Source organism: Hippopotamus amphibius, chromosome 6, assembly GCF_030028045.1.
Source record: "Hippopotamus amphibius kiboko isolate mHipAmp2 chromosome 6, mHipAmp2.hap2, whole genome shotgun sequence".
Lineage (NCBI taxonomy): Eukaryota > Metazoa > Chordata > Mammalia > Artiodactyla > Hippopotamidae > Hippopotamus > Hippopotamus amphibius.
In genome coordinates this window covers 19,042,493-19,069,717 of record NC_080191.1, presented here as the reverse complement: position 1 = coordinate 19,069,717, position 27,225 = coordinate 19,042,493, and the positions used below count along the sequence as shown (strand labels likewise).

Here is a 27,225-nt window from a genome sequence, read left to right as displayed (position 1 = left end):
AAAGCTCCTGTAAGAATCTGTTTTCCATTTCCTTCTAATTCTCATCCTTTCTATATGTTATTTTTATCTAGTTTTCAGAAATTCATTTCTTAAATAGAAAATCATCTTTATGTAGACATCTAAGACAGGTGATTTTAACTTAATTTCACTAAAGGGCAAGTCAACTAGTATTTGTGGTTTAGCCACTGCAACTTTATTTGATCAGTTTTTTAAAAATTGAAATATAGTTGATTTATAATACTGTGTTAGTTTCAGGTGTACAGCAAGTACAGCAAAGTAATTCACTGTTTGATATATACATATTTATATTTATATTTATTTATGTTCTTTTTCAGATTCTTTTTCATTATAGGTTATTACAAGATATTGAGTATAGTTCCCTGTTCTATACAGTAAATCCTTGTTGTTTATGTTTTATATATGGTAGTGTGTATCTTTTAATCCCATACTCCTAAGTTATCCCTCCCCCCACCCCACTGGTAACCATAAGTTTGTTTTCTGTGTCTGTGAATCTGTTTCTGTTTTGTAAATAAGTTCATTTGTCTTATTTTTTTAGATTCCACATATAAGTGATATCGTAAGAATATTTGTCTTTCTCTGGCTTACTTCACTTGGTATGATAATCTCTAGGTCCATCCATGTTGCTGCAAATGGCAACATTTCATTCTTTTTTTTATGGCTGAGTAATATTACAGTGTGTGTGTGTGTGTGTGTGTGTGTGTATACATATACACACTACATCTTCTTTATCCATTCATCTCTTGATGGACACTTGCGTTGCTTTCATGTCTTTGTTATTATAAATAGTGCTGCTATGAATATTGGAGTGTGTGTATTTTTTCAAATTAGAGTTTTTGCCTTTTCTGGATATATGCCCAGGAGTGGGATTGATGGATCAAATGGTAGCTCTATTTTTAGTTTTTTAAGGAACCTCCATACTGTTTTCCACAGTGGCTGCACCAATTTTCATTCCCACCAACAGTATAGGAGCGTTCCCTTTTCTCCACATCTTCTCCAGCATTATTGTTTGTAGACTTTTTGATGATGGCTATACTGTCCAGTGTGAGGTGATACCTCATAGTAATTTTGATTTGCATTTCTCTAATAATTAGCAGTGTTGAGCATCTTTTCATGTGCCTGTTGACCATCTGTATGTCTTCTCTGGAGAAATGTCTTTTTAGGTCTTCTGGCCATTTTTTGATCAGGTTGTTTGTTTTTCTGATATTGAGCTGTATGAGCTGTTTGTATATTTTGGAAATTAAACCCTTGTTGGTTGCATTGTTTGCAGATATTTTCTGCCAGTCCGCAGGTTGTCTTTTTGTTTTGTTTTTGGTTTCCTTTGCTGTGCAGAAGCTTGTTTGGTTAGGTCCCATTTGTTTATTTTTGCTTTTATTTCTATAGTAAGTGTTGTTGGGAAAACTGGACAGCTGCATGTAAATTAATGAAGTTAGAACACTCACTTGTACCATGCACAAAAGTAAACTCAAAATGGGATAAAGACTTACATATAAGACATGATACCATAAAACTCCTAAAAAAGAACATAGGCAAAACATTTTCTGACATAAATCGTAGCAGTATTTTATCAAATCTTAATGTTCCCTTTGGCCATCTGATGTTTTAATTTTTACTGTAACTCTTACTTTATTTTTGGTTCTCAAATACATTTTACTGCTTAGTCTCTGAAGTTCCCCGCAGGATACATTTTAATGTAATGTAGCATAAATTTATATTTTAATAAATTAGACAGATTTTGCAAAAGAAAAAAAACACTTAAAAACATTCTGAACCATTGCCTGTTACAAGAGCTTTTAGTCAGATTGTTATATCTCGTATATAAAGCTCTCCAAGGTACCTCCTTCGAATTCTAAAGCATTAGCATCATGAAGGCCCAGAGGGTGCTTTTTTGCATTTAGCTCACTGTGGTTTTCTTTTTTGTGTTTTTATTCAGCTGGAATGCTTGCCGACTCCTCTGCAGACTTCTAAGGCTGAGACCCTGAGGAACCCAGCTGGAGGATGCCGTCTGAACGCTTCCTCAGGTCGGCCCTTCAGGATGCGTCTTTGTTTGGTGGAGCGAGCCATGTGACTTGACATCCTCATACTGCACGTTCTAGGACCAAGCACAGGGAGGGGGCTCAATGTGTATTTGAAGAATTAAGCAAACCTGTCTGAGAATGTGTGTGAGTTTAGTATGGTAGCACAAGGGTTAACCAGTGAGATATGGTTACTGGTCAAACCAAGATATGTTTAATGATTCTTTGATACTACTTTTTATCTCTTTCTTATTTAGGATGCTAACCTCCCTCAAACAAAAGATATACTTCTGTAAATGTACATGATTTAAAAAATAATCAGAAAACTGTACCTACATATGACTACTGCCCCTTTAAAGCAATCACTTTTAGGGAGTATAATATGTATTCTCAAAATACTCATAAGATTTCCCTTTAGTACTTATTTAACAGATATTTATTGAGCCAAGAAAACTACTTGGTGCAGAGGATCCAGCAGTGACTAAAAAAGGTTCCTGCTCTCATGACATGTATATTCTATGGGGGAAGCAGATATTAAGCAAATCACACCAGTAACAACACAAATATAATTGTGAAAAGTGCTTTGAAAAGATTGATAGAATGAGGGAGCTCCTTCCTAAAGGAGTGCTCTATGACCTGAGATCTGAAGGGTGGGAATGACGTGGAGAAATTCCCTCGGGCAGGAAGGAGCTTGGCACATTCCCCCAAACTGAGGGGGCAGTCAATAAGAAAAGGCAGGGCCTCCCTTTGAATATTCTCAGTGGAGGCAAGTCTTCATCATCCTCTGAGGAAACAGTCAAAAGTATCTTCAAAGCAAAGAATGAGAGAGGTGAGAAGCCTGGGAAATGCCTTCTTTTTAAATAAGAATTGAGTATGTCTATTAAATAATGAGACCGGCTTTCTTCCATGACTCTGAAGCTATTAGAAGTGACTAGTTCCAAAAATGTGTTCAGAGATGGAGGCATTGCTACAGCCAGTATAGTGCCTCTGTGCAACTCACGTGAGTCTGTTGCTCTCGATGGGTGATTCTCAATGGCGGGGGGGATATTTTGCCCTCAGGGTACATTGTGTAATATCTGGCATCATTTTTGGTTGTCACCAGGATAGGGGGTGCTTTTGGCATCTAGTGGGCAAAGGAGGCCAGGCATCCTGCTAAACATCTTACAATGTACCGGATAACATGCAGAGCGAAAATGTCAGAATGTCAGTTTCACCGAGGTCAGGAAATCCTGCTCTGGATCGGGCATCCAGCCAGCATAGCACATAGAGACCATGGCATCTGTCTGCCACCACCTCAGCCGAGTGATTAATTCCTGGCTAATCGGATTCATGTGCATTCTTCTCCAAATGATTTTTTAACTTTAGATCTGCCATCTCCACTCTCACAGATCCCACCACAATCTGTCCTCCACAGCACCATCATCTCTGTGATAGACTTTCCTTCTCTGCTGTGACACAGACCCTCCCTTGCCCACTTTTCACACTTCCCCTGTGCCCCGTGGAGCTGTTGCACCAGGACCATGTACGTGCTCTGCTGTATCATCTCCCTCACCCTGAAAAGCTCTGAGCACCTCCTGCCTTCACTGAGACTTGTCTTCTACTGAGGCACCACGTCTTTTGTAGCCCTCTCAAGTGGTGACCTTGTTTCCTCAAGTCTCATGTATTTTAGGGAATGGGTAGAGAGCTTGTTGTCACCCTGGGACATAGTTTTGCTTCTAGATCATTACTCCTCATACTGGTCGTTTGAGAAAACAATGACAGCAAAACAGCAACAAAGACGGGTTCTTCTGAAGGTGGTGCTCTTCAATTCTCTCCATCCCCTGCTCCTCTCTACGGCTGGTAGGGTGGCTTCCCCTCATTCACTGAGCATTTGGCATCTGGCTGACAGTCTTCCTCCTCACCACAAACTCTTTACAACTTCTCGGTGCCCTCTGTGTTTGCATGAAGGATCTGCCCGACTTCGTGGCCTTGGATCTTCAACCTGCTTGTGACCTTCTCTCTCACCGAGCCACCTACTCCCATGGTCATGCTGTGGATCTTGCATCCCCAGTAGCTGCTCTATTTCTGAAACCACTGCATCAGCCACTTTTTTCTTACCAGGACCTCCTCTCCTTCTAGCTTCCTGATTTACCTACGCTCACAGTGGTTGTACTTTGCCTGCATTGCAATGTCTCATCTACTGGCCTAGCCACTTTCTTTTTCTTTTTTCTTTTCTTAATTTTATTGCAGTACAGTCGATTTAAATGTTGTGTTAGTTTCAGGTGTACAGCAAAGTGATTCAGTTATTTACATATACATATATTCATTCTTTTTTCAGATTCTTTTTCCATATAGGTTATTATTGAGTAGAGTTCCCTGTGCTATACAGTAGTTCTTGTTTTTCTATTTTTTAAATTATTTTTGTTGGAGTATAGTTGCTTTACAATTGGGAGGTTGGGATTGACATATAGACGCTATTGATATTATGGAGTAAATAAATAACTAATGAGAACCTACTGTGTAGCTTAGGGAACTCTACTCAGTGCTCTGTGGTGACCTAAATGGGAAGGAAACCCAAAAAAGAAGGGATATATGTATATGTATAGCTGATTCACTTTGCTGTACAGTAGAAACTAACACAACATTGTGAAGTGACTGGCCCAGCCACTTTCTACCAATCTGTCAACACTTTCCTTTCCTCATTTCCATTCTTAATCCAGTTTAGACTCTGTAACTCTTTTGAATCCTTAATTTCTCTTGCTCTCTGCATTTTTTTTCTTGTTTTATAGAAAGTTTTTTTTTAAAGCTCTATGTTGGAACATAATTGCTTTATACTGTGTGCCAGTTTTTGCTGTACAACAAAGTGTCAGCTGTATTTGTACATATATCCCCATATTCCCCCCCTCCTGTGACTCCTTCCCGCTCTCCCTATCCCAGCCTTCTAAGTCATCACCAGTCATTGAGTTGATCTCCCTGTGTTATGCAACAGCTTCCCACTAGCTATCTATGTTACATTTGGTAGTGTATATATATGTCAATGCTACTTTCTCACTTCGTCCCAGCTTCCCCTTCGCCTCCCACCTCCTGTCCTCAAGTCTGTTCTCTTCTCTACATCTGCATCTTTATTCTTGCCCTGTCACTGGGTTCATCAGTACCATTTTTTTAGATTCCATATATATGAGTTAGCATACGATATTAGTTTTTCTCTTTCTGGCTTACTTTGCTCTGTATGACAGACTCTAGGTCCATCCACTTCACTACAAATAACTCAATTTCATTCCTTTTTATGGCTGAGTCATATTCCATTGTATATATGTGCCACATCTTCTTTATCCATTCATCTGTTGATGGGTATTTAGGTTGCTTCCATGTCCTGGCTATTGTAAATAGTGCTGCAATGAACATTGTGGTACATGTTTCTTTTTTGGATTATGGTTTTCTCAGGGTATATGCCCAGCAGTGGGAATGCTGGGTCATATGGTAGTTCTATTTTTAGTTTTTTAAGGAACCTCCAAACTGTTTTCCATAGTGGCTGTACCAACTTACATTCCCACCAGCAGTGCAGGAGAGTTCCCTTTTCTCCACACCCTCTCTAGCATTTATTGTTTCTAGATGTTTTGAAGATGACCATTCTGACCGGTGTGAGGTGATACTTCATTGTGGCTTTGACTTGCATTTCTCTAATGATTAGTGATGTTGAGCATCTTTTCATGTGTTTGTTAGCCATCTGTATGTCTTCTGTGGAGAACTGCCTAGGTCTTCCGCCCATTTTTGGATTGGGTTATTTGCTTTTTTGGTATTAAGCTGCATGAGCTGCTTGTATATTTTGGAAGTTAATCCTTTGTCCGTTTTTTCGTTGGCAACTATTCTTTCCCATTCTGACGGTTGTCTTCTTGTCTTGTTTATGGTTTCTTTTGCTGTGCAAAAGCTTTTAAGTTTCATTAGTCCCATTTGTTTATTTTTTATTTCCATTGTTCTAGGAGGTGGGTCAAAATCTCTGCATTTTTGATGCATTCGCCTGACAAAAATCACAACCCAGATGAACCCAAATATCCATGTTTCCATGCCTTCATTGTCTAGTGAAGATTGGGTCCACTGAATCTTTAGATTCAATAAGCCAAAATATGCCTGAAGTTTTAATGTGTTTCTGCTTCACTTATTCCCTCCCTCCTGCTATCAAAAGGCAGGCCTTTCCCACAGCTGAGCCCAGCCCGACTTCTATGTGTTGAATCCTTTCTCACCTTCTCAGCAGCCTTGACTGCTGGTTGTCTCTCAGCTGTGTTCTGGAGACACAGCTGTGCTTCCTTTATTCTCTCTATCCACGTGAGTTTTGCACCTCTGGCCAAGACCTCTTTCTGAGCTCCAGATCCTGCACGTGCCCACACTTGTCCTCAGGGTTCCAGCCATGAACATTCTGTGGACTCTGTGTCAGGGCCACGCTCCCTCCTGCCACAGGATCGGAGCACTTGCTGTTCCCCTGCCTGGAAAACTCCATTCTCCCCTTTTTACCATGGTAACTTGTTCTCATTCTTCAGCCTGCAGCTCCAGCATTACTTCTTCAAGGAGGCCAGATTATTTGATTAAAGTGTCACTACCTTGCCAAAGTGAGGGTTCTGAGAGGGCTGCTACAGAGTGTGTGTTTTTTCACCATTTTATCTCCAGTAACTGATCTAATACCTGGCACAGGATGAATAAATGTTTGAGAGAATGAATGAAGGAAGGAAGGAATGCAACAAGATTTTCCACTTATGTTTAAGTTCCTTTCTTAAGTATCCGTTTATAATCAAGTTGCATAGTCTTCATTATTTGTTGGTCATCCGCTAAGCATATTGTATCTTCTTTGCTTATTATTTTGACCGTTGCTGTTAATTGCTAGTATTAATCTTAAGGTATTTACAAATTACAAAGTGTTTTAGGGACTTCCCTGGTGGTCCAGTGGTTAAGACTCCGTGCTTCCAATGCAGCGGGTGCGGGTTCGATCCCTGGTTGAGGAACTGAGATCCCACATGCCTCGTGGCACAGCCCAAAGATTAAAAAAAACAAATAAACAAAAAAAACCCCCATAAACTGTTGTATAAAAAATAAAATTAAGTTCCATGCTGTTTTTTTTTAACAGCCTGTTCACTTAGATAAATAAGATTGTTTTAATATTAATGTATTCAATTTGTATTAAAATATTTTGACTGTGGAAATAAGTGATTAGGGCAGTTTATCAATAGACTTAACTGAGATAATTATGCATAAGGCTAGTACTATCAGGTTTTTTGTCCAGTCCTTTTCTTTTTTGTGTAAAGTAGTCTATTTAGAAAATGAGGATCTTTACACTACTTGACTGTGTTTGATATATGAGTATGTAATACCTTGTTAGTAACCTTACTTGAAAAGTACTTGCTTGTATTTTGTATTTCTAAATAATATAGGTAAGAAAACACTGACACAGAAATTGACTTGAATTTTTAAATTTAAATTTGAAAAGCAGATTTTTAAAAACCAGATAGCTGTTTTGGAATTTATATCTTACAAGCTGACTGAACTCAGTCAAAATTTATGCTATAAAAAATGTGACTCTGAGAGATTTCTGGGATCAAAAACGTTCACTGTGAATTCAAAGTCGTATTTGCACTGACACACTGCTTCACTGTGAGTGAGCTGCACCGTGTTAGGAGCATCATGCTCTGCATTTGATTTTTTTAGTTTTTATCATCAATTCCAGAATGGAAGTTAAAGATTTGAAGTCATGAATAGTCCTGTTCCTTGAGACCTCATTTATTTATCTCCCTGTTACTGGATGCTAACATTTGGCCAATCAGATGATTGCTCCCTGGCATCACTAAAAAGCAATTTCTTACTCAAGGAGTCTGGGGCTTCCCATGTTCTACCTGGCAGAGGCTGGGCTCTGTGAGGTTCAGGAATAGCCAGGCTCATCAACAGCCTGATGAGCTACCTGTAACCCTTCTAGAGTTCAGGTGGAAAGAAATGAGGGACACATCCCCAGGGAACTTGTAGACAGTCACATAGAACCATAATATGAAGTATATATAATAATTTAAACTTTTTAAGCAGACACATTTTTTTTAAAAACTAAAGAGAAACCAGTAAAATGAATTTATTTAACTCAATATACCCGAAATATTATCATTTCAACATGGAATCAATATAAAAATATTAACGAGATATTTTTGCATTCTTTTATTTCATACTATGTCTTAGACATCCAGTGTACATTTTCCACTTACAGCACATCTCAATTTGGACTACCCACATTTTAAGTATTCAGTAGCCACATTTGGCTATTATATTGGACAGTGCAGTTCTAAGGAATTCCCCAGAGGAAAGGGTATTGGGGTTGCCTTGAGGAAGCCAGGTTACCCTCTGCACTCGCTTGTGAATTTTGAGGTGGTAATATTGCTTCATGGAAGACCTTTCCCAATTTTAGGAAGACACACACATCTGTATATCCTTGGGAAATGTGGCTCCTGTTTTATGGGTTTTTGTTTGTTTGTTTTTTTAGTAATTTAGGAAGTTTTAGGAATATGCTTTTCCTTCCTCCTTTGTTTCCCAGGTGATGGAGGGACATTGCTTTAAGTTGGGAGGTTTAGTTTGCTAATCTGTAATTTTGATGCCAAGGGAGCCAGTTGCAAGGATGTGTCTTCTCCCCATCCTAATTTAGACATGGTTCATGATAGTGTTTGAATCACCTCCTCCCTGGTTTATAATTATTGGCTTTATCACATGGCCTTCCAGCTGTGTTCTGTGGTGGCCACTTGTGCCTTAACACTTAAAGGGCTGAGGTCTTTTGCAGATTTGCCTCTGAGAGTTGAGTGGGAAGTTACTTTCAAAATACAATAATGGTGTGTTGATTAATAAGCTTTTATTCCTTGCCAAATGTTGGAGTATTTGTTTCTGCTTTTAAGGATTCCTAACATATTGGTTCCAAAATATTTGGAATCTTGTGCCAAGTGTTGCCTTAAATATTTAGCATGCTGTTTTCTTTAAGCTTGAATATTTCAAGCCCAACTGAATGATCCTGTGAAATTGTGCAGCATCACAATTGTTTCAGAGCTGAGCCCTTTATTCTTTGCCAAATTTCAGTTTACAGCTGCTCTTTCTCTGGCAAGATTTAGTCTCTGTCAATAGATAGCTGAGATGCAAATACTGATTCAGTCTTAATAATAAGGACATGAATTGTGGCTCTATATTTGGAAAATGAGTAAGGAAACATTATAAGGCAATTATTTTAATATATTCTTCTATTCCACTACAAATGAAATTTCAAAATACACTTATTTAGCACTTAAGATGATACTAAAAGGGAGAAAGTTATGCAAGTTTCAAATAAATGTTCCAAGATTATAATAATTAAAATCTATTTTCATTCCCCAAACTTAGTCAGTGCAAAGATAAAAATTTTTGAAGCATGGTTTCAAACATTTCTTATCACTATCTCATGTTAATGTGTATTATTTTTCAAAGGTAACTTTGCTTTTGAGATTAACTATGCACAATCGAAATACAAAATTAATGTGGGCTTTGTGACCCCCTCCCTCCAGCCTAGATTTTTGAGATCTTCTTTACAGATGATCATTTTTTTGGTTTTGTCTCAGGTTTTTTTTTTTTCATTTGTATCTTTAATTTTTTTTTTATGTTTTATTTAAAAAACTTTTTTTATCTGCGTGGCATGTGGGATCTTAGTTGCCTGACCAGGGATCTAACCAGTGCCTCCTGCACTGAAAGCGCAGTCTTAACCACTGGACTGCCAGGGAAGTCTCTGTTTCTTTTGTATTTTAAGCAGGAGGACAAATTACATTATTGTGTTCATGTTAATAGGTTCTCAGAATGCCTGATCTTGGCCCATCCGGTTTCCTACTGTGAAGCAGAGATATTAGTACCTGCCTCATAATGTTGTTATGAAGAGTAAATGGATTAATAATTGTAAATCACTAGGAATAATTCATGGAACGTAGTAAGGGCTTTGTGTTTGTAAAATATATAAAAATGTCATCCTTTTAGGAAGGATTTTTCAAAGACTATTCTAAAGGTTACTTAGCTGATAGAATATTTCTTTTACTATTCTATTCCCTCATTCCTTTGAGCTATGCTACTTAATCTCCATTCTAGCCTTTGCATAGCAATTTGTATAAGTGTTATTTATGCTTCTGAGCATGGTTTTCAATTACTGACTTTAAAAGTCTGCCTCTTGCTAGAGCCTCTAGATGAATATTCGATGACAGTAACCATTTCAAAACTCACTGCTACATTTCAACTGAAAATAATCCTCCTACCTTCCCACGAGAACTTACTATATCATCACCTCCTGTCAAATTTTCTTTTTCTTTCAATAGTTCTGACATTTCTGAAGCTCCCCAGTCAAAAATGTCCAATAAAGCTTACTGGCTGCAAGCTGGCATTTCATGGGAAGCCTTTGGTTTCCTTTAAGGTGATTTATGCTAAACTGTAATTTACCAGCCAGCTGGCACCACAGGCTGGCACAGGCCTGTTAGATGAACCATCCATGCAGGCTAGGCTGGTGGCGACCCCCGGCTCCCCTGAGCGGCTCTTTCACACTCAGAAAGAGGCACTGGATGCGGGAGTTGTCAGGATGGGAGAGACCGTCAATACTCTCTCATCCTTATGGCATCTTTACTTAGCTTCAAGGAGAGTCCACAGGCCAGAAGTAGAGCTTGATGGCCCTTGCTCCCATTCTGGGAGTAGCTTATGACAGTGCAGCTCTCTTGTCTTAGCCCAGTGCCGGTTCTGAGATTCTAGAGTGCCGTGGAGATTTTCATGTATCTAAGCTGGAATTCTTCATAACTATCAATAAATTCAGCTTGGTATTCATAGCATTACTTCTACACTATTTTAGGGAGATCTGGGGTTTCATCCAGGAGTTTTAAAAGGACAGGGGTTGAATATTTTAGGTTGGGGCAGGGAGTGAAGGGGTAAGTTTCACAATGGATACGTTTAGCAATTTCACAAAATAGGGCAGGAAATAGATTGCATAGTCATTCATAAGTCTCGTTACAATGATCACACATAGACATTGCAGGCTAATAATATAGATATATTTTACTTTCAGCCTTAAATTTTTCCTTTACAATGGCATTTCTTTTGATGTTCTCCCGGTGATGCCTAATTTCCTAAGTTTAATAATAAGCCACTATGGTTCAATTAATAGCCTTTTACATGAGATGGTCACCACCAGCCTTTTTCCCCCCTAACTAACATTTGCTCAGCTTCATTTTATTTATTAATGGAGTATTGTGTCTTGTGGGGAGACTTGGTAACTTCTTGTGTCTCTGGTGAGTCCCGCAGTGGGTTCTGTGCTGGATCAGTGCATGCCCGGTTCGGAGCTTGTGCTAACCCCACACAGGGGGTACGAAGCTAGCAAAGGAATCAGAGAGCTGGGAGGGCGTCCCAGAGTGGAAGGAGTCACACACACCTGTACACACAGCCAGACACACATCCAGAGAAAGATTTGCACTGAGAGATGCGCACATATCAAGGGGACAGGGGCCCAGAAGCAGAGGCTCACAGGCCTGCAGACATGGGCCAATACACAGACGTGGATGGACACCCAGGAAACACAAATTCTGAAAGAGAGAGACTGGCAGGAAAGAGAAAGGGATCCTGTGGGGGTGAGAAGAGAGAATTAGAGAAAAAGAAAGCAAGAGGATGGTGGCGAGAAAGGAAATGGGGGACTAGGAAGGTCACACTAGTGTAGGCACTGGAATCCACACTCCCCGAGTGGCTGTTGAAGGTGGGGGGGGGAGCGTGGGGGCAGCCGGCTGCTGAGGGGAAGAACACTGACTTGATCGCTCTCCTCACAGTATTCAAGAAATGCTGACAGGCCAGCGGCTCTGCCACTCGGAATCTCACAACCATAGCGTCCTGGCAGCACTGAATCAGCAGAGAAGTGACGGCATCCTCTGCGATGTCACCCTGATTGCTGAGGAGCAGAAATTCCACGCTCACAAGGCAGTCCTAGCTGCCTGCAGCGACTATTTCCGGGTAAGTCAAGGTAGTTTCTTTGTTTCTCTGTTTCTGTTAAGATATTGATAAGCAGAGGGTGACAGTTTTCCTAAACTGTCACACAGTCATCAGCCAATGAGGTAATCGTCCCCAGAGTTGTGAATGTTGGGGGGCTTTCCTGGTCAGGCTGAGATTGGGGCCCCTTTGGGATCCTCCCTGGGCTGGACGCTTGGATGTCTCTTCAGTGGAGAGCAGACTTCTCCTTTGCATCTGAGCCGAGGGGCATCTGACACTTTATCACCATAAGAAAGTGTGGCATTGTAGTGCACCGTAGCAGGGATGCAGGCTGGGGACAGGATGTTTCTGCATTCAGGATCAGAAGGACAATTTATTTCTTAAAAAGGCCCTAAATATAGGTACTGTTTCTGTTTGTTTCTTTTCTATGGATGTTCTTGTCTTAGCGCTTTCCATCTCTCTGCTCCAGGGACAGAGATGGAATTGACCTAAAGGATATTTATGGTTGACTTGTGGGTGTCCGTTTGGCTGAAGACATGTCTTGTTTAGTAGAACTTTGGAGTTTGATTTCCAGTGGCTAATGATATGTGCTTTTGTGTTTGTTGTTGTTGTTTTGAAGATAAGTGTATAGTGTGGTTATAGCTAAATTTAATGTCATTTATTTAGTATTTCCTGTGATTCAGGTGGTGGACAAAGGACTTTATATGTGTATCTCATTTAATCTTCACAACAAACTATTTTATAAACACATATACATACTATAAAAATCACTATTTTACGTTAAGGAAACTGAATCTCAGAGGTTAAGTCATTTGAGGTAACTCAGAGGTTAAGTAGTAAGTCACAAAGTTCTGAAGTGACAGATCTGCAACTGAAATCCATGTCTGAGTCTTAACCAGCGCCCTGTTCTACCCCTTATGCGGATGTAAGAAAGAAAATCGTGACAATTATTAACCAGATTTTTTTGAAATGATAATTTCTGAATATGCATTATTTATTTGTTATTTAATTTTTTCAATGTTATTTCAGTTAACTAGTGATTAGGTAATAATTTCAGAACATAATAGCATATAATCTCTATATAAATTAAAATATAAATTTAATTGTGAGTTAAAATTTTTTCTTACCAAAGTCTCAAAATGATGCAGAAACCAACTCCAGCCTGGGGCAATTTTTTGGTTTGATTTCAATAGTAATCTTGCATTTTGATGTGTAAGAGAAAATGCCAACTGTACTCAATTGCCAACTAACAGTTAAAGGGAATTTTCAAAGATACCAAATCATAAAAGAAAGATTTCTTTTTTAAAAAGTGTATTAGAGACTTCCCTAAAGTGGCACAGTGGTTAAGAATCCGGCTGCCAATGTGGGGGACATGGGTTCGATCCCTGGTCCAGGAAGATCCCACATGCTGTGGAGCAACTAAGCCCATGCACCAGAACTGCTGAGTCTACGCTAGAACCCACAAGCCACAGCTACTGAGCCTGCAAGTCTAAAGATGCTCCACAACAAGAGAAGCCCCTGCAATGAGAAGCCCGTGTATCTCAATGAAGATTAGCCCCTGCTTGCTGCAACTAGAGAAATCCTACACACAGCAACAAAGACCCAATGCTGCCAAGAATAAATAAATAAATAAATAAACAAAAAGTTTTAAAGTGATGAAACCTAGTAATGTAGAGGATAAAGAGGTAATTGCTTAAAATATCTATCTAAAATTAAAAGTAGGGATTTAATTCTAAACTGCAGAAATGAAGCAGCGTATCTGTAAAGGGACCTTCTAGTTTCATTAGTTTAATGTCCATTTGATACACTCTCACATTGCCAGGCATTAATCTTCCATAAAGCTTGTATTACTTGGAGGGCTTTTGAAACATCATACTTTGGGTTGTTATATATATAACTTATGCACATTATATAATACAGTTTTGTCTTCTTGTGGACCATAATATAGCCCTTTTGGTGCTTAGCTTCTCTCCTCCTAGGTCTCTGTGGGTTGGATTTTGAATGTAATTTGGGGCTTGATTTTGTGCACGCCTGTATATGAGAGAGAGAATGTGCACGTGAGTGCATGTATGTAAGCACCAAGGAGCATTTCACCTGTTGCTGGCATTTAACAGTGTTTGCTGCTATTGCAAGTTTTTCATCTCTTTTGCTACAATGCCCCTCTTACTCTGACGGGCCATGCACAGAGTGCCTCCTTTAAAATACCGATGTTACAAAGTTTATGAAGAAAGCTTTATTATTCCCATTATGTAGATAAGGAAACTAAAGTGCAATATGTTTAAGTAACTTGCCAAGGAGTGCCAGGTATTAAGTAGGAGAGCTGATTTTCACACACCAGAGCACCTGTCTCCTTCAGTACCAAGTTGTGCTTTTTCCACTTAACCATATGACCTGCTGGATTCATACACAGTTCCTTCGATCTCATGACCTGCTTGTGAGGTGAAATTTCAGTGACTTGCGTGTTGGTTGTTCAGATGGAGAAACCAAGACAAGTTGGAACCGTTGGCACGTAACTCCTTTCTAGGCACTATGCTAAGTGCCATAGTTGTATAATATTTAACCAGATGTAGATTGAACCTTATGAAACTTGTAATATAGTTATTATACTGGAAGTTATTTTTGCCTTGTACCCTGTATCTTTGTTAGCTTTTGTTGCATAACAAACCACCCCAAAACCTAGAAGCTGGATAGTTCCTCTGGTCTGCCAGCTTCCCTGATCTGTGCTGGTTTCGTTCTCACATTACCGATTAACTGGAGAGTTGGCTGGAGGCTGGACGACCTGATTGGCCTTGTTCACATGTCTGGTGATGGGTAGGCTCATGGCTGGGGTTGTCAGGGACACTGGGCATGTATTTCTCATGAACAAACTAGCCTGGGATTTTGCACTTGACAACTGAATTCTAAAAACAGCAAGTGGGCTAGCTTCAATGCACAGGTGCTTTTCAAGCTCCTGTTTGTGTCCTGTTTACTAAGGTCCCATTGGTCAAGCAAGTCACATGGCCAAGCTGATTCAGTGTCAGTGGGAATTCTAAAGGACATGGATGCAGGCAGGGGAAGAATTTGTTACCATTTCTGCAACCTACCACTTTCAAGAACTGTCAAGGATCTGTGATTTATCTAAGTTGGAAACCAGCAAGTTAGTCTATCACAGGTTCAGAGATGCTGCTGGAAGACAAGAAACTCTTAAGTCACGCAAAGTGGGTTGCATTATAGGAGAGGATCATTAAGCTTAGGGAACCCGAGTCTTTTATAAATGGTTAGGAAACATGACTGTCCTTTGCTCTGGAGGAAAATATTACTATACTGGACAATAAGCATGCCTGTTCTTTGCTCTGCAGAGAGATTCTCTCTCTCTCAGGATGGTAAGCAAACTGCTCTTTGCTCTGAAGAGAGATGCCACTCTGTCATCCAAGGCCATTTGCTGTAGAAACATCCTTGGAAAGAGAGTCCAGAACAAGGACCGTTAGTGCCTCACTCACAGTACATGCAGAAGTGTGAGTGACCCATGGAGAACTGTCTTCCAACAGCCATGTGCCTTAAAGTGGAATTAAGTCTGTCCTCCCTGTGTCTTATGCTCTACCACACCGAAACACCTAGAAATGGTATCCTGTCTTGGTAATTTCTATATCTCTCCCAACACTTGTACTGTTGCCTCAGGCTTAGTAAGTACTCAGTAAGTATTTACCAAGTAGATGAAGAAATGTTTTCTAATTCTCAGAGAATTCCATGTATATTTCAATGTTTAACAGCTTGCATATAAAAACGTGCAAATTATTCATGGATTTTTCTCTCTAGTGTGATCTGTTCAAATTAATTAGATACTGTGACCTAAATAGATTTTTGTACTCTGTATTCTGATATCTGGCAGATTATTTTGAAGCTAAGCTAATTGTTCTGATTCAGGAAATGTGGGATGGCAAGAATGAGGAGAAGGCCCAAATTTTGATGTGAACTGTTCCTTTACATCGATCTCCTGGATGATGTCAGCTTTTCTTGAGCGAAATATGAAAAACGAGCCACAAAGTACTGTGGCTTCTTGTGATCATCAGCATTTTAAATGAAAGGGTGAAAACATATTCTTCAGCCAAGTAGAAATGATTTAAAAAAAAAATTAAATTTAGGCTTCATATCAGCACAGCATTAGTCAAAAGCTATGGCTGTGTCAGACCAGGGGCTTCTTTTATAAGAGGAAAGCAGCAGTGGAAGGAAGAAAGGCAAGAGCTCAGGAGTCAGATCTGAGTTTGAACACAGCGGGAGGGACCTGCTCGCCATTGTTTCACACAGTCCCTGGCAAATAGTGGAGGATGCTGTTCTAATTATTATCTGTTGGGTTATTCACCCCCGTCACTGTTTATTCTTTGAGCATTGGCAAGTCATCTGACTGCTGTGGACCTATGTTTTTTTATCTGTAAATTGGTGATCACAGACCATAACTCTCAGGATAGATTGATTCAGAGATTCGAATGAGATGAGGTATATAGCGCACTAAGTGCTACATCTGATACACAGCAGACCTTCAGTAAACGTTATCTATTTCCCTCCTTGGGCTAACTGGGGATCCCTGGTCATGCTCCGTCTGGCCATTTATGAGAAAAGAACACTGCTCATCTTTGGGCTCACGTGGTTGCAGACTCCCTCACCTTTTGATGGGTCAGAATAGCATTTTGGTTTCATCCTTTCTCATTGTGTTATTTTCTGAATCTGACACCCCCTTCCTTCTTGTTTAGAACAGTCTAGTAGCCATTTAGCTTTCTCCTCCTTTGGTTGTCCCTTGGCAAACCGTTGTGCGGACGGCTGTGTGATTAACTTTCACTCCCCTGCTCAGGTCCTCTAGGGCTCCTCGCTGCCAGACCCCTGGAGTGGCCTTCATGCTGTGTCAGTATCATTCACCCTCACCTATGTTCTCCCGTCTGTTCATTTGATCTTGTAGCCATAACTGTTCTCCAAACACTCTATTCCAGCTGAGGGCCTTTCCACCTCTCAGCCTTGCTAATGACCATTCCTTCTACCTTAGCTTCCTGCTCACCTCTTAGTCTACCGTATCCATCTTCCAAGGTTTCTCACAGCCAACAGGTGTGAGGTCCTCCACAAAGCCTTATCCTGTCCACCCTCTGCCACCTCTCTAAATTCATATGGAGCGTCCCTCTTTTCTGAATCCTCAAAACTGTAGCTTATCTCCCTCAAGAAATTAAAGATCAACAGAATGAAAGGGCAACTTACAGAGTAGGAGATGTTTGCAAATCTTATACAGTATCTGATAATGAGTTAATATCCAAAATATGTAAGGAACGTATACAACTTAATAGCAAAAAACCAAATACTATGATTAAAAATTAGGTGAAGGATGTTAATAGACATTTTTCCAAAGAAGATACACAACTGGCCAACAGACGTCCGAGCGTGAACAGGGACGTGCTCAGCATCACTATCAGGGAAAACCTCACGGAGAAATCACCTCACACCTGCTAGGATGGCTGTTACCAAAACAGGAGATAAACAATGGTGGCAATGCAGAGAAAAGGAAACCCTTGTACACTGTTGGTGGAAATGTGAATTGGTACAGCCACTATGGGAAACATTATGGTTTCTCAAAAAAAATTAAAAACAGAACTACCATATGATCCAGCAATTCCACATCTGGGTATATATTAAAAGGAAATGAAATCAGGATCTCAAAGAGACATCTGCACTCCCATGTTCATGGCAGTGTTATTCATAATAGCCGAGATATGGAAACAAGTGCCTGTCCGTGGATGAGTGGATAAAGAATATGTGGTGTATGTGTCTGCGTGTGTGTCATGGAATATTATTTACCCACAAGAAGGAGGGAAATCCTGCCATTTGCAACAACACAGATGAACCATGATAACATCATGCTAAGTGAAATAAGTCAGACAGAGAAAGACAAATATTGTATGATCTTACTTGCAGAAACAGAATAGCATGGTGGTTGCCCGGGGCTGGGGAGTAGGTGAAACGGGGAGATGTTGGCAAAGGGCACAAACTTGCAGTTATAAGATGAGCAGGTTCTGGGGACTCTAATGTGCAGCAGGGTGACTTTGGTTAACAGTACTGTGTTGTAGACTTGAAAGTTGCTAAAAGAGTAGCTCTTAGAAGTTCTTAGTACATACATACACCAGAAAAGATAACTATGTAAAGCGATGATGTGGCAACTAACCTTATTGTGGCAGTCATTTCACAATATATATGTGTAACAAATCATCACATTGTATACCTTAAACTTACACAATGTGATGTGTCTATTATATCTCAATAAAGCTGGAGATTTTTTTTAAAAAGGAATTGAAGATTATGTGTCATGTGCTACAGTCCCTTTCACCAGTGACCTCTCTGAGAGTGACTGTGACTAGCTGAGGACGAGTGAAGTCCATCCAACTGAACAGAACTGAATGAAGAAGTATTGACTCAGAGGTAGCAGGAGAAATTACAGGCCTTATGATCAGAGTGTATGTGAGAAATGGGGATGAGTCCGCCTCTTGCCCTCTTCCCTGTGGCAGCCCTGGGCCGTGGGCCACCCTGTAGCTTCTGGAGGCTGTTGTTTAGCATTTGCTGTCTCCAGCTTCAGTATCCATGAATGCCTACACTTTCTGGCCAAGAAAGCAGACGTCTTGACTGTTTAACATAGCTTTGCATATGTGATGGTAAAGTGATTCAAATATGACATTTTGGAGAGTTAAATATTTGAGCATCATTTTCCATTAGAGTCTCAGTGTGCTCTGCCTATGTAATTTTTAGTTTTGAGAGAAGAAACTAAAGCCCATGATAATAGTAAAAAATAATCTGTGTTCCCTGTATTTTTATAAGCACACTTTCCAGTCCCTATTTGATTAAAATGACCTTAAAGGCTATTAAACGAGTATATAATATATAATTACAAACAAATGTTCTTTTTCAAATTCAGTAAGCGTTTGCTACATACCTGCTATTTTCTAGATGCAGAAAGAATTCATGGTCTGGTAGGAGACACAGGTGAACAAATAACTGTAGTGTAGTGTAATTATATGAACGGTTTGGGTGGTGTCGGAGGGCTTGAACCTTGTTTTTCTCTCTCTTCCTCTCTCTGGCAGTCTCTGTCAATAACTACCACTCTTTGAGTATTTACTGTGCTACAGATACTTATTTTAAGTGCTTTATGTGTATTAATTCATTTCGTTTTCTAAAGAACCTGTAAAACGGATGGTATTATTACTGAGTATCATCATCTCCATCTCCATTTTAAAAGTAAGGAAATGGAGACTTGATGTTAAATAAGTTACTTTAGGGGCATGGAAGAGGTTCAGTAAGAGCTGACAGAGGCCTGACCTAAGGCGGGAGAGACAGGGTGTGTCTGAGGAGTGCTGTAGGGGAGGGAGAATGGGCGGCTGGTAGTAGGTAGAACACACAGGACAGGGCGTGGATGGTGACCGAGAGGAACGATTTAGGAATGAGGGAGCTCCTGGCTGGTGGGAGCAGGGAGTGCTCACACTCCCGCATATCTGAGGTGTGGACGGTATTGGGAAAAGAGCGGCTGCAAGGCATTTCGAAGGAAGCTGTACCATTGAGGGAGCAGGCGGGGAAGGCTGAGTGTGAGGACCTCACTTTCCCCTTGAGGGGCGGAGCCGGTGCCTTTTTTTCTCTTCTGGTCCTTGCATCCCCAGCACACACTGCAGTGCCTGGGGCCCCACAGACCCTCAGTGTTCATTCTCCCCTGCTGCATCTGGCTGGAACGGTTTGCTGCTTCGCCATGTGGCTGAGGCCTCCCCATCTCCTCCTCGGAATGCTCTCCCTTAGGACACCCGTTGTCTGCACTGTTTTACACATTAGTTCCTCTTATTTCTTAAGCAAGTTTCCTATAAAGACTTGAAGGTAATAGCACTGCTGGCATTAAAACATATAAGTGAGATCATTGTTGGGTTCGTGCTGTCTCTTATTTAGTGATTTTAGACACGCTTCATGAACATTTCTGATTTTCAGAAATCATGTATAAGACATACTGTGTTTATCACATTGAGGATAAACAGCAGCGCACCGTTGACAGTTATTTTGCTTCCAGCTGTCGAGCCTGCAGCTTCCTGCCTTTTTTCCCTGCCTGTTCCTGAGCCTTCATTGATTCTGTGAGCTCCCAATATGCTTCCAGTAAACTATCTTTTTGCTTAAACAAATAAAATTAAGACTAAAAATAAATGTACATGGAATACTGTCAAAGGCTATCTATGTAAATATTGAAGGACTAGTCCGTTTTTGTCTTTTGTTCAGTCGCCCTGCCACGGCTTTCTTCTGGGGACCTTCTGAGCAGTCGCTGGGCTCGATGCTATAATGAGGATTCGCTCTTTTGATCCACAGGACTGTTGTCACAAGCTGATTAGTACAGTCCTCCAAAAGTAAACGTTAGCTGGGGGTGACTTAAAACTAACCTCCTTTTCAGAAAAAAATGAATAAAACCAATAGTAAAGTAACCCTCAAACCCTTCAGTACATATAGTCATTATTTTTAGTTTATCTTTTTGATGGTTACTGTAAGCATAATACATATCTACTACTGTCCTAAAGAGCAAAGCATTACTCTGCAGTTATTTCATTGGTGCCTGAGTATCACTAAAATTAAATCCCATGGTGTTCAATATTTCCCATAGTCAGTTTTACACGGGCCTGTCCTGTGATTAATTACTTTGCTTGAGGCCAGATGAGCACTACTGAGTTCTGTGGTTATTGGGTGTTTATGCTTAAACAGCAGCCTTGTTAGTTCTTGCACATTTGCACACTGCTGTGTTCTTTCCTTTCCCTAACTTCTGCATTTTGTGTGTCAGTCACAGAGGCACCAGAGTATCATTCTCATAGCACATATGACGTATGCATTGTATGGTAGACTGATTATTGTTTTCCATCAAATGAATACTTATTTTTTAACATTCAATGTTATATCTGCTTATAGAAATAATTAAAAAATAGAGCAGTGTCTGTTAGGAATTAAAAACTATGGCTAGAGGCTGAGGTTTTACTAGTATTGAAGATATTGTCAAGACCCTGGGGTTGGCGGTGGAACTCTTTAGGAAGTTTGAAAAGACTAATGGGCAGATTCTACTGGGCAGATTAAGAAGCATATCGGAAAGTGATTCAGATATAAGATGCTTTTAAAATGTACATTTCCTTTTTTGTTTGCGTTTTGACCATCAAGGAAATAATTTATTTTCAGGTTGTAGTCATCTGTTTTCACTGCATTTGATTGAATTTTGGAGTAAAGAACTCTTGGCAATAGGAAAAGGTAAAAATCCAATATTAGGACTATTTTATCCCTGCCATATTCTTTTTCTGATGATAAATTTAATTCACTCTGTGCAACTATGAAATAATTAACCTCTAACTTTTTTATTTTTAATATTTTTAAACATTTCCATTTTAATTTTCTTAGGTTTTTCTTAGCATTTAATATTTATTTTATTTCATATTTTTAACACAGTAGCTGTTACTACTTCACAAATCAATGCGCTTCTTTATTACTGCTTAATGTGGTAAGAACAGATTAACTCTGTAGCTGATAATAGTGCCAAATGATGCACATGAATCACTACTTTCTCAATTCCGTAGATATTTACTGAGCATCAACTATATGCAGACATTTGTGTTCGATGTTGCAAGGGGTATAGAAGACATCACCACTCAGCTTCTGCCCAAGACATAAAGGTTGAGATAGACCTTGGGAACATATGAGATTGCACATCAAGAGGGAAAAGAGAGAGCAGAAAAAAACTGTCTGTGGTTAGAACCTAAAGGATGCCGTTAGTCAGGTGTCAGAAAGAGAATGAGGAAATGGCCAAGGGGACAAAAAAAGAAGAGTCAAAGATAAATAAAGATAACCAACATGTACATTTTAATCAAAGTGCCAGAATTAAAGTTTCAAGAGATCAACATATTCTGCAGAAGATCAAGGAGGATGCATAAAAATTCACCTTTGTTAAAGAAGTTGGTCTCAGTAGTGTGGGAAAGGAAGCCAGAATCTTAGAGGTGATGTATTGAAATATCGGTCAGTGGTACTCGAGGTCTGTGGACCAGTGCCAGTCTGTGAAATGCTTGTTAACTGTCTATGCTAATAATTCCATTCCATTTTTATTTTTATTTTTTATCCAGCTTTATTTAGATTTAATTGTCATATAATATTGTGTAAGTTTAAAGTAATAATGTGGTGATTTGATACACATATATGTTGTGAGGTGATTACCACAGTAAGTTAGTTAACACATCTATCACCTCACAGAGTTACCTTATTGTGTGTATGTGGTAACTATTAAGATCTACTCTCTTAGCAACTTTTAAGTCTATAGTACAGTGTTGTTAACTGTAGTCACCATGCTGTATAATAGATCCCCAGAACTTATTCATCTTGTAACTGGAAGTTTATAACATTTGGTCAATATCTCTTCATTCTCCCTAGTCCTTAGCCCCTGGCAACCAACATTCTATGATTGGTTTCTATGATTCTGAATTTTTAAGATTCCACTTATAATTGAGGTCATACAGTATTTGTCTTTCTCTGTCTGATTTATTTCACTTAGTATTATGCCATCAAGGTTTATCCAAGTCACAAATGGCAGGACTTCCTTCTTTCTCATAGGTCAGTACTGTTCCTTGCAGGATATGTACCACATCATCTTTATCCACTTATTAGTAGAAAGACATTTAGGTTGTTTCCATGCCTTGCCTATTGTAAATAATGCTGCAATGAACATGTGCATTCAGACATTTCTTCAAGATCCTGATTTCATTTCCTTTGAATATATATCCAAAAGTGGGATTGCTGGATCGTATTCTATTTTTAATTTTTTGAGGAATGTCTGTACTGTTTTCCATAGTGGCTGTACCAATTTACATTCCCACCAACAGAGTACAAGGTTTCCCTTTTCTCTGCATCCTCACCAAAACTTATTTCTTATCTTTTTGATAATAGCAATCTTAGGTGTGAGATGACTTCTCATTGTGGTTTTGGTTTGCATTTCTCTGTTGATTAGTGATGTTGGACACCTTTTCATGTACCTGTTGGCCATATGTATGTCTTCTTTGGGAAAATGTCTATTCAGATCTTCTGCCCATTTTTTTATTCAGATTATTTTTTTTTGCTGTTGAGTTGTATGAGTTCTTTATTTAGTTTGCATATTAACTCCTTATCAGACATATGATTGCAGATATTTTCTCTCATTCCATATCTTGCCTTTTAATTTTGTTGATGGTTTCTTTTGCTATGCAGAAGCTTTTGAGTTTGATGTAGATCCACTTGTTTATTTTTGCTTTTGTTGCCTTTGCTTTTGGTGTCAAATTAAAAAAAATTATCACCAAAATTGATGTCCAGCAGCTTACTGCCTGTGTTTTCTTCTAGGATGTTGAGAGTTTTTGTCATGAAAGGATGTTGAATTTTGTTAAATGCTTTCTCTGCATCAATTGAGATGGTTATATATTTTTTATCTGTCATTCTGTTAATGTGATATATATCACATTTAATTTGCATATGGTGAACTATCCTTGCATTTCATGGATAAATCCCACTTAATCATGGTGTATCATCCATTTAATGTGCTGTTGAATTTGATTTGCTAATATTTTGTTGAGGATTTTGCGTCTGTATTGATCAGGGATATTGGCTTGTATTTTTCTTTTCTTATAGTGTCCTTATTTGGCTTTGATGTTAGGGTAATAGTTGCCTCATAAAATGAGTTTGGGAGTATTCCCTCCTCTTCAGGTTTTTGGAAGAGTTTGAGAAGAATTGGCATTAATTCCTCCTTACATGTTTGGTAGAATTCACCAGGGAAACCATCGGTCCTGGGCTTTTGTTTGTTGGAAGTTTTTTGATTACTGATTCAATCTCCTTGTTCATTATTGGTCAGTTCAAATTCTACTTCATAATTCAGTCTTGGTAGGCTGTGTTTCTAGTAATTTATCCATTTCTTCTAGCTTATACAATTCATTGGTGTGCAGTTGTTTATCATAGTCTCTTATGATCCTTCATATTTTGTGGTATCATTTATAGTATCTCCTCTTTGATTTCTGATTACATAAACTATGGTACCTCCATACAATGGAATATTATTCAGTGATAAAAAGAAATGAACTATCAAGCCATGAAAAGACATGGATGAACCTCAGATGCATATTACTAAGTGAAAGAACCCAGTCTGAAAGGTATATAGCTATATGACTCCAACTATATGACATTCTGGAAAAGGCAAGACTATGAAGATAGTAAAAAGATCAGTTGTGCCAGGGCCTGGGAGGAGGGAAGGATATATGGATGAAGCATAGGTGATTTGGGGGGCAGTGAAACTGATCTGTATGATACTATGATGGTAGATACATGTCATTATACATTTGTCAAATTCACAGAATGTACAGCACGAAGAGTGAACCTTGATGTAAACTGTGGACTTTGGTTGACAATGCAGTGTCAATGTTGATTCATCAGTTTTGCCACATTGGTGAGGTGTGTTGATGGGAAGGGGTTATGTGGCATTCTCTGTACTTTCTCTCGAGTTTCGCTGTGAAGCTGAAACTGGTCTAAAAAATAAAATGTATTAATTAATTTTTTTAATGAAAGAAAAAATATTACAGGTACCTCACTGCTTTCTCATAATTGTTTTATTGTTTTCTGGAACGATGACCTTCCGATTCTTTTTTTTTTCCTTAGCACTGAGTGAGCAATTAGGTTGTGAAAAGGAAACATACCCCTTAGGGGAATAAACAGCTTTAATACAATAAGTCATTGATTCTAATAATAGTGGGAGTGGCTATGTTAAGATGGCGAGCAGTACTCTGGAGATGATCGGACTTGTCCTTCCATTAAAGGGCATCGCCGTTCCTCTGCACAGTGTGCTGAGCACCTGCATATGCAGGACATTGTGCTGACCGTCGCAAGAGGATGGTGCAAGTTCCAGTCTGAGTTCAAGTTGGAAGGCAGGAGACTGATGCCCCAGCTCAAAGACAGTCAGGCAGCAAGAAAGAATTCTTCCTAACTCAGCCTTTTATTCTATTCATGCCTTCAACTGATTGGATGAGGCACACCCTCACCGGGGAGGGCCATCTGCTTTACTCAGTCTACCAATTCAAATGTTAATCTCTCCCAAAACATCTTCACCACACACCCATTAATAATACTTTACCAGACACCTAGATACCCTGTGATCCAATCAGGTTGACACTTAAAATTAACAATCACAGACACTGTCTTTGTGCTTAAAGAACTTACAGTTCGTAGAAAAGGTAAAACATACACACATAATTATTCAGGGCAGAGTAGGTCAGGAGTGTGTAATCTGAATCTCCCTTTTCGGGAGTAAGGTTTCCATATGAGCTCTGGGCTTCCTCTGATACTGTGTCACATATGTCAGTCCTCTCCTGTAATTTCCTGTCTCCTAACTTTCTAGTCTTGTCCAGTATCTCACCACTCTATACAAATTTAGCTTATTTATTTGCTCTCTCATTCATTAATCATTCATTCATTCAGCAGTCATGTATTAACTACCCGCTAAGTGCCAGGCCCTGTTCTAGATTGTGAGGATGAAGTAATATATAAAACAGACAGAATCCTTGCTCTTATGACACTTCCATTCTAGTTGGACAGGAATGACTGTAAACAAATAGATAAGTAAGTATGGAGCTTGTGCAGTGGGAATAAAGGCTGTGGAGGACAACAACAGGGTGAGGTATGCAGCGCTGGTCATGGTGGTGGTGAGAATTGCCTCTTTTTAGTGGGGTGGTCTGGGAAGGCCGACCTATACGTGAAGGATCAGGCTATGTACTGCTTGGCAAGGAGCATCCCAGGCAGAGGGGACAGCAAAGACCAGGCCCTAAGGTGCGAGGCACTAACCGTGTTTGTGAGCCGTAGGAGGACAGGGGCGGAGAGGAGTGAGCAGGGAGGGCAAGTAGCAGCTTGTGGGGCCAGGTCACGTGTTAAGCTGTCGTTAGGGTTTTGGTTTGTACTTCGGTGAGGTGGGACGTGCTTAGACAATGTTGACAGAGACGTCACATCCCCTGACCTGTGTTTTGAAAAGATACCTCTCCAGTTTCTGTCGGGAGACGAGAGTGGGTGCAAGGATTCTCAAAGGAGGCTATTAGAATAAGACAGGAGCAGGATGATGGCTTATACTGGGGTGGTGCGGCTGGAGGTGCTGAGGCCTGTTGGATGCGTTGCAGAGGAAGAGCCCAGGGAATTCGATGGTGAACTGGTCTTAGAGTGTGAGAGAAAGAGAGGTGGTGAAGACTGATTCCAAGACATTTGCCTAAGGCACTGGAGGGGTGAAGTTGTCTTTACTGTGATTAGGAAGGCTGTGGAGAGACTAGTTTTGCAGTCATTTGGTTGTGTTCACCACAAAGTATAAGCTTTACCACATGTTATCGAGTCGTTGTGCACCCATGGTTTCCCCCACCAGGGGGAGACTTTCCTGAGGGGAAAGGCCTTGGTTTTCGTCATAGGATCGTGTTCACTGTGTTACCCTCTGCCTGGGGCAGTGCCTCACACACGGTTTGTACTCACTGAGCATTTGGGGAATGAACATGTGGACTTTGCTGCAGGTAGATTACGGTGTAAGCGCGTGCTGGAGTCTGGTGGTGTAAATCTGGAGAATTGTGTTTCTGTAGCCGTGGTGGTTTTTGTACAGATGTGTCACCAGTGGTCCTGTTGGCTAGAAGTAGGGTATTATCTTGGTAATGAAATCATACAAAGGTCTTTAGTCTCTGTGGAACTGAAATATCCAGCAGATGCTATTTTTACGTACATAACATTGTGCCAAAGCAAGAGCTGGTCTGCAAGCACCAGCTGGACGCCTCCTCTAGCCTGATAGGGGCCAAGCATGCACACTTCACCAGCAAACAGTACAGTGGTGATAGTAATAATATTTACCAAACCACTCTCATTTGGTTCTTAAAACAGCCATTTAGGTAGGTGTTTTTATTCCTGGCTAAAACACCAGGCTCACGACAGTAACTGACTGCGTAGCTGTAAATATTTGGGTGTCAGCTCTGTGGGGGAAGAAATTGAATTTTTTCCGTTTCCTGTATTATCTAGCAAAGGGCTTTGAGCATAATAACACAGTGAATGTTTTTGCAGAATAAATGAGTGAATAAATAAATTATTTTGAAGGATGGAGAAAACGTTGGTCTGTAGTTACCTGGGAGACGTCTTGGAATAGGAGGACCTTATCTACACAATAAAGTCGCAGGAGTGCTTTTCAGGCTGGGGAAGCATTAAG

At 39.9% G+C, this 27,225-nt stretch overlaps 1 protein-coding gene across 8 annotated transcripts in view; it reads left to right on the top strand.

Moving 5' to 3' along the window:
• KLHL32 (kelch like family member 32) overlaps window positions 1-27,225 on the top strand; it is a 208,090-nt gene that overhangs the window by 38,662 nt on the left and 142,203 nt on the right. For 6 of the 8 annotated variants that reach the window (XR_009054260.1, XM_057738460.1, XM_057738457.1 and 3 more), the window contains exons 2-3: window positions 1,952-2,039; window positions 11,840-12,020. Coding sequence is in view for 5 of the 8 variants with exons in the window: in XM_057738460.1 (XP_057594443.1) it covers window positions 2,017-2,039; window positions 11,840-12,020 (204 nt within the window). In the remaining 3 variants the exon portion in view is untranslated. Of the gene's footprint in view, window positions 1-1,951; window positions 2,040-11,839; window positions 12,021-27,225 lie in introns of those variants that run through there. The other 2 variants (XM_057738464.1, XM_057738458.1) reach the window with 2 other exon arrangements.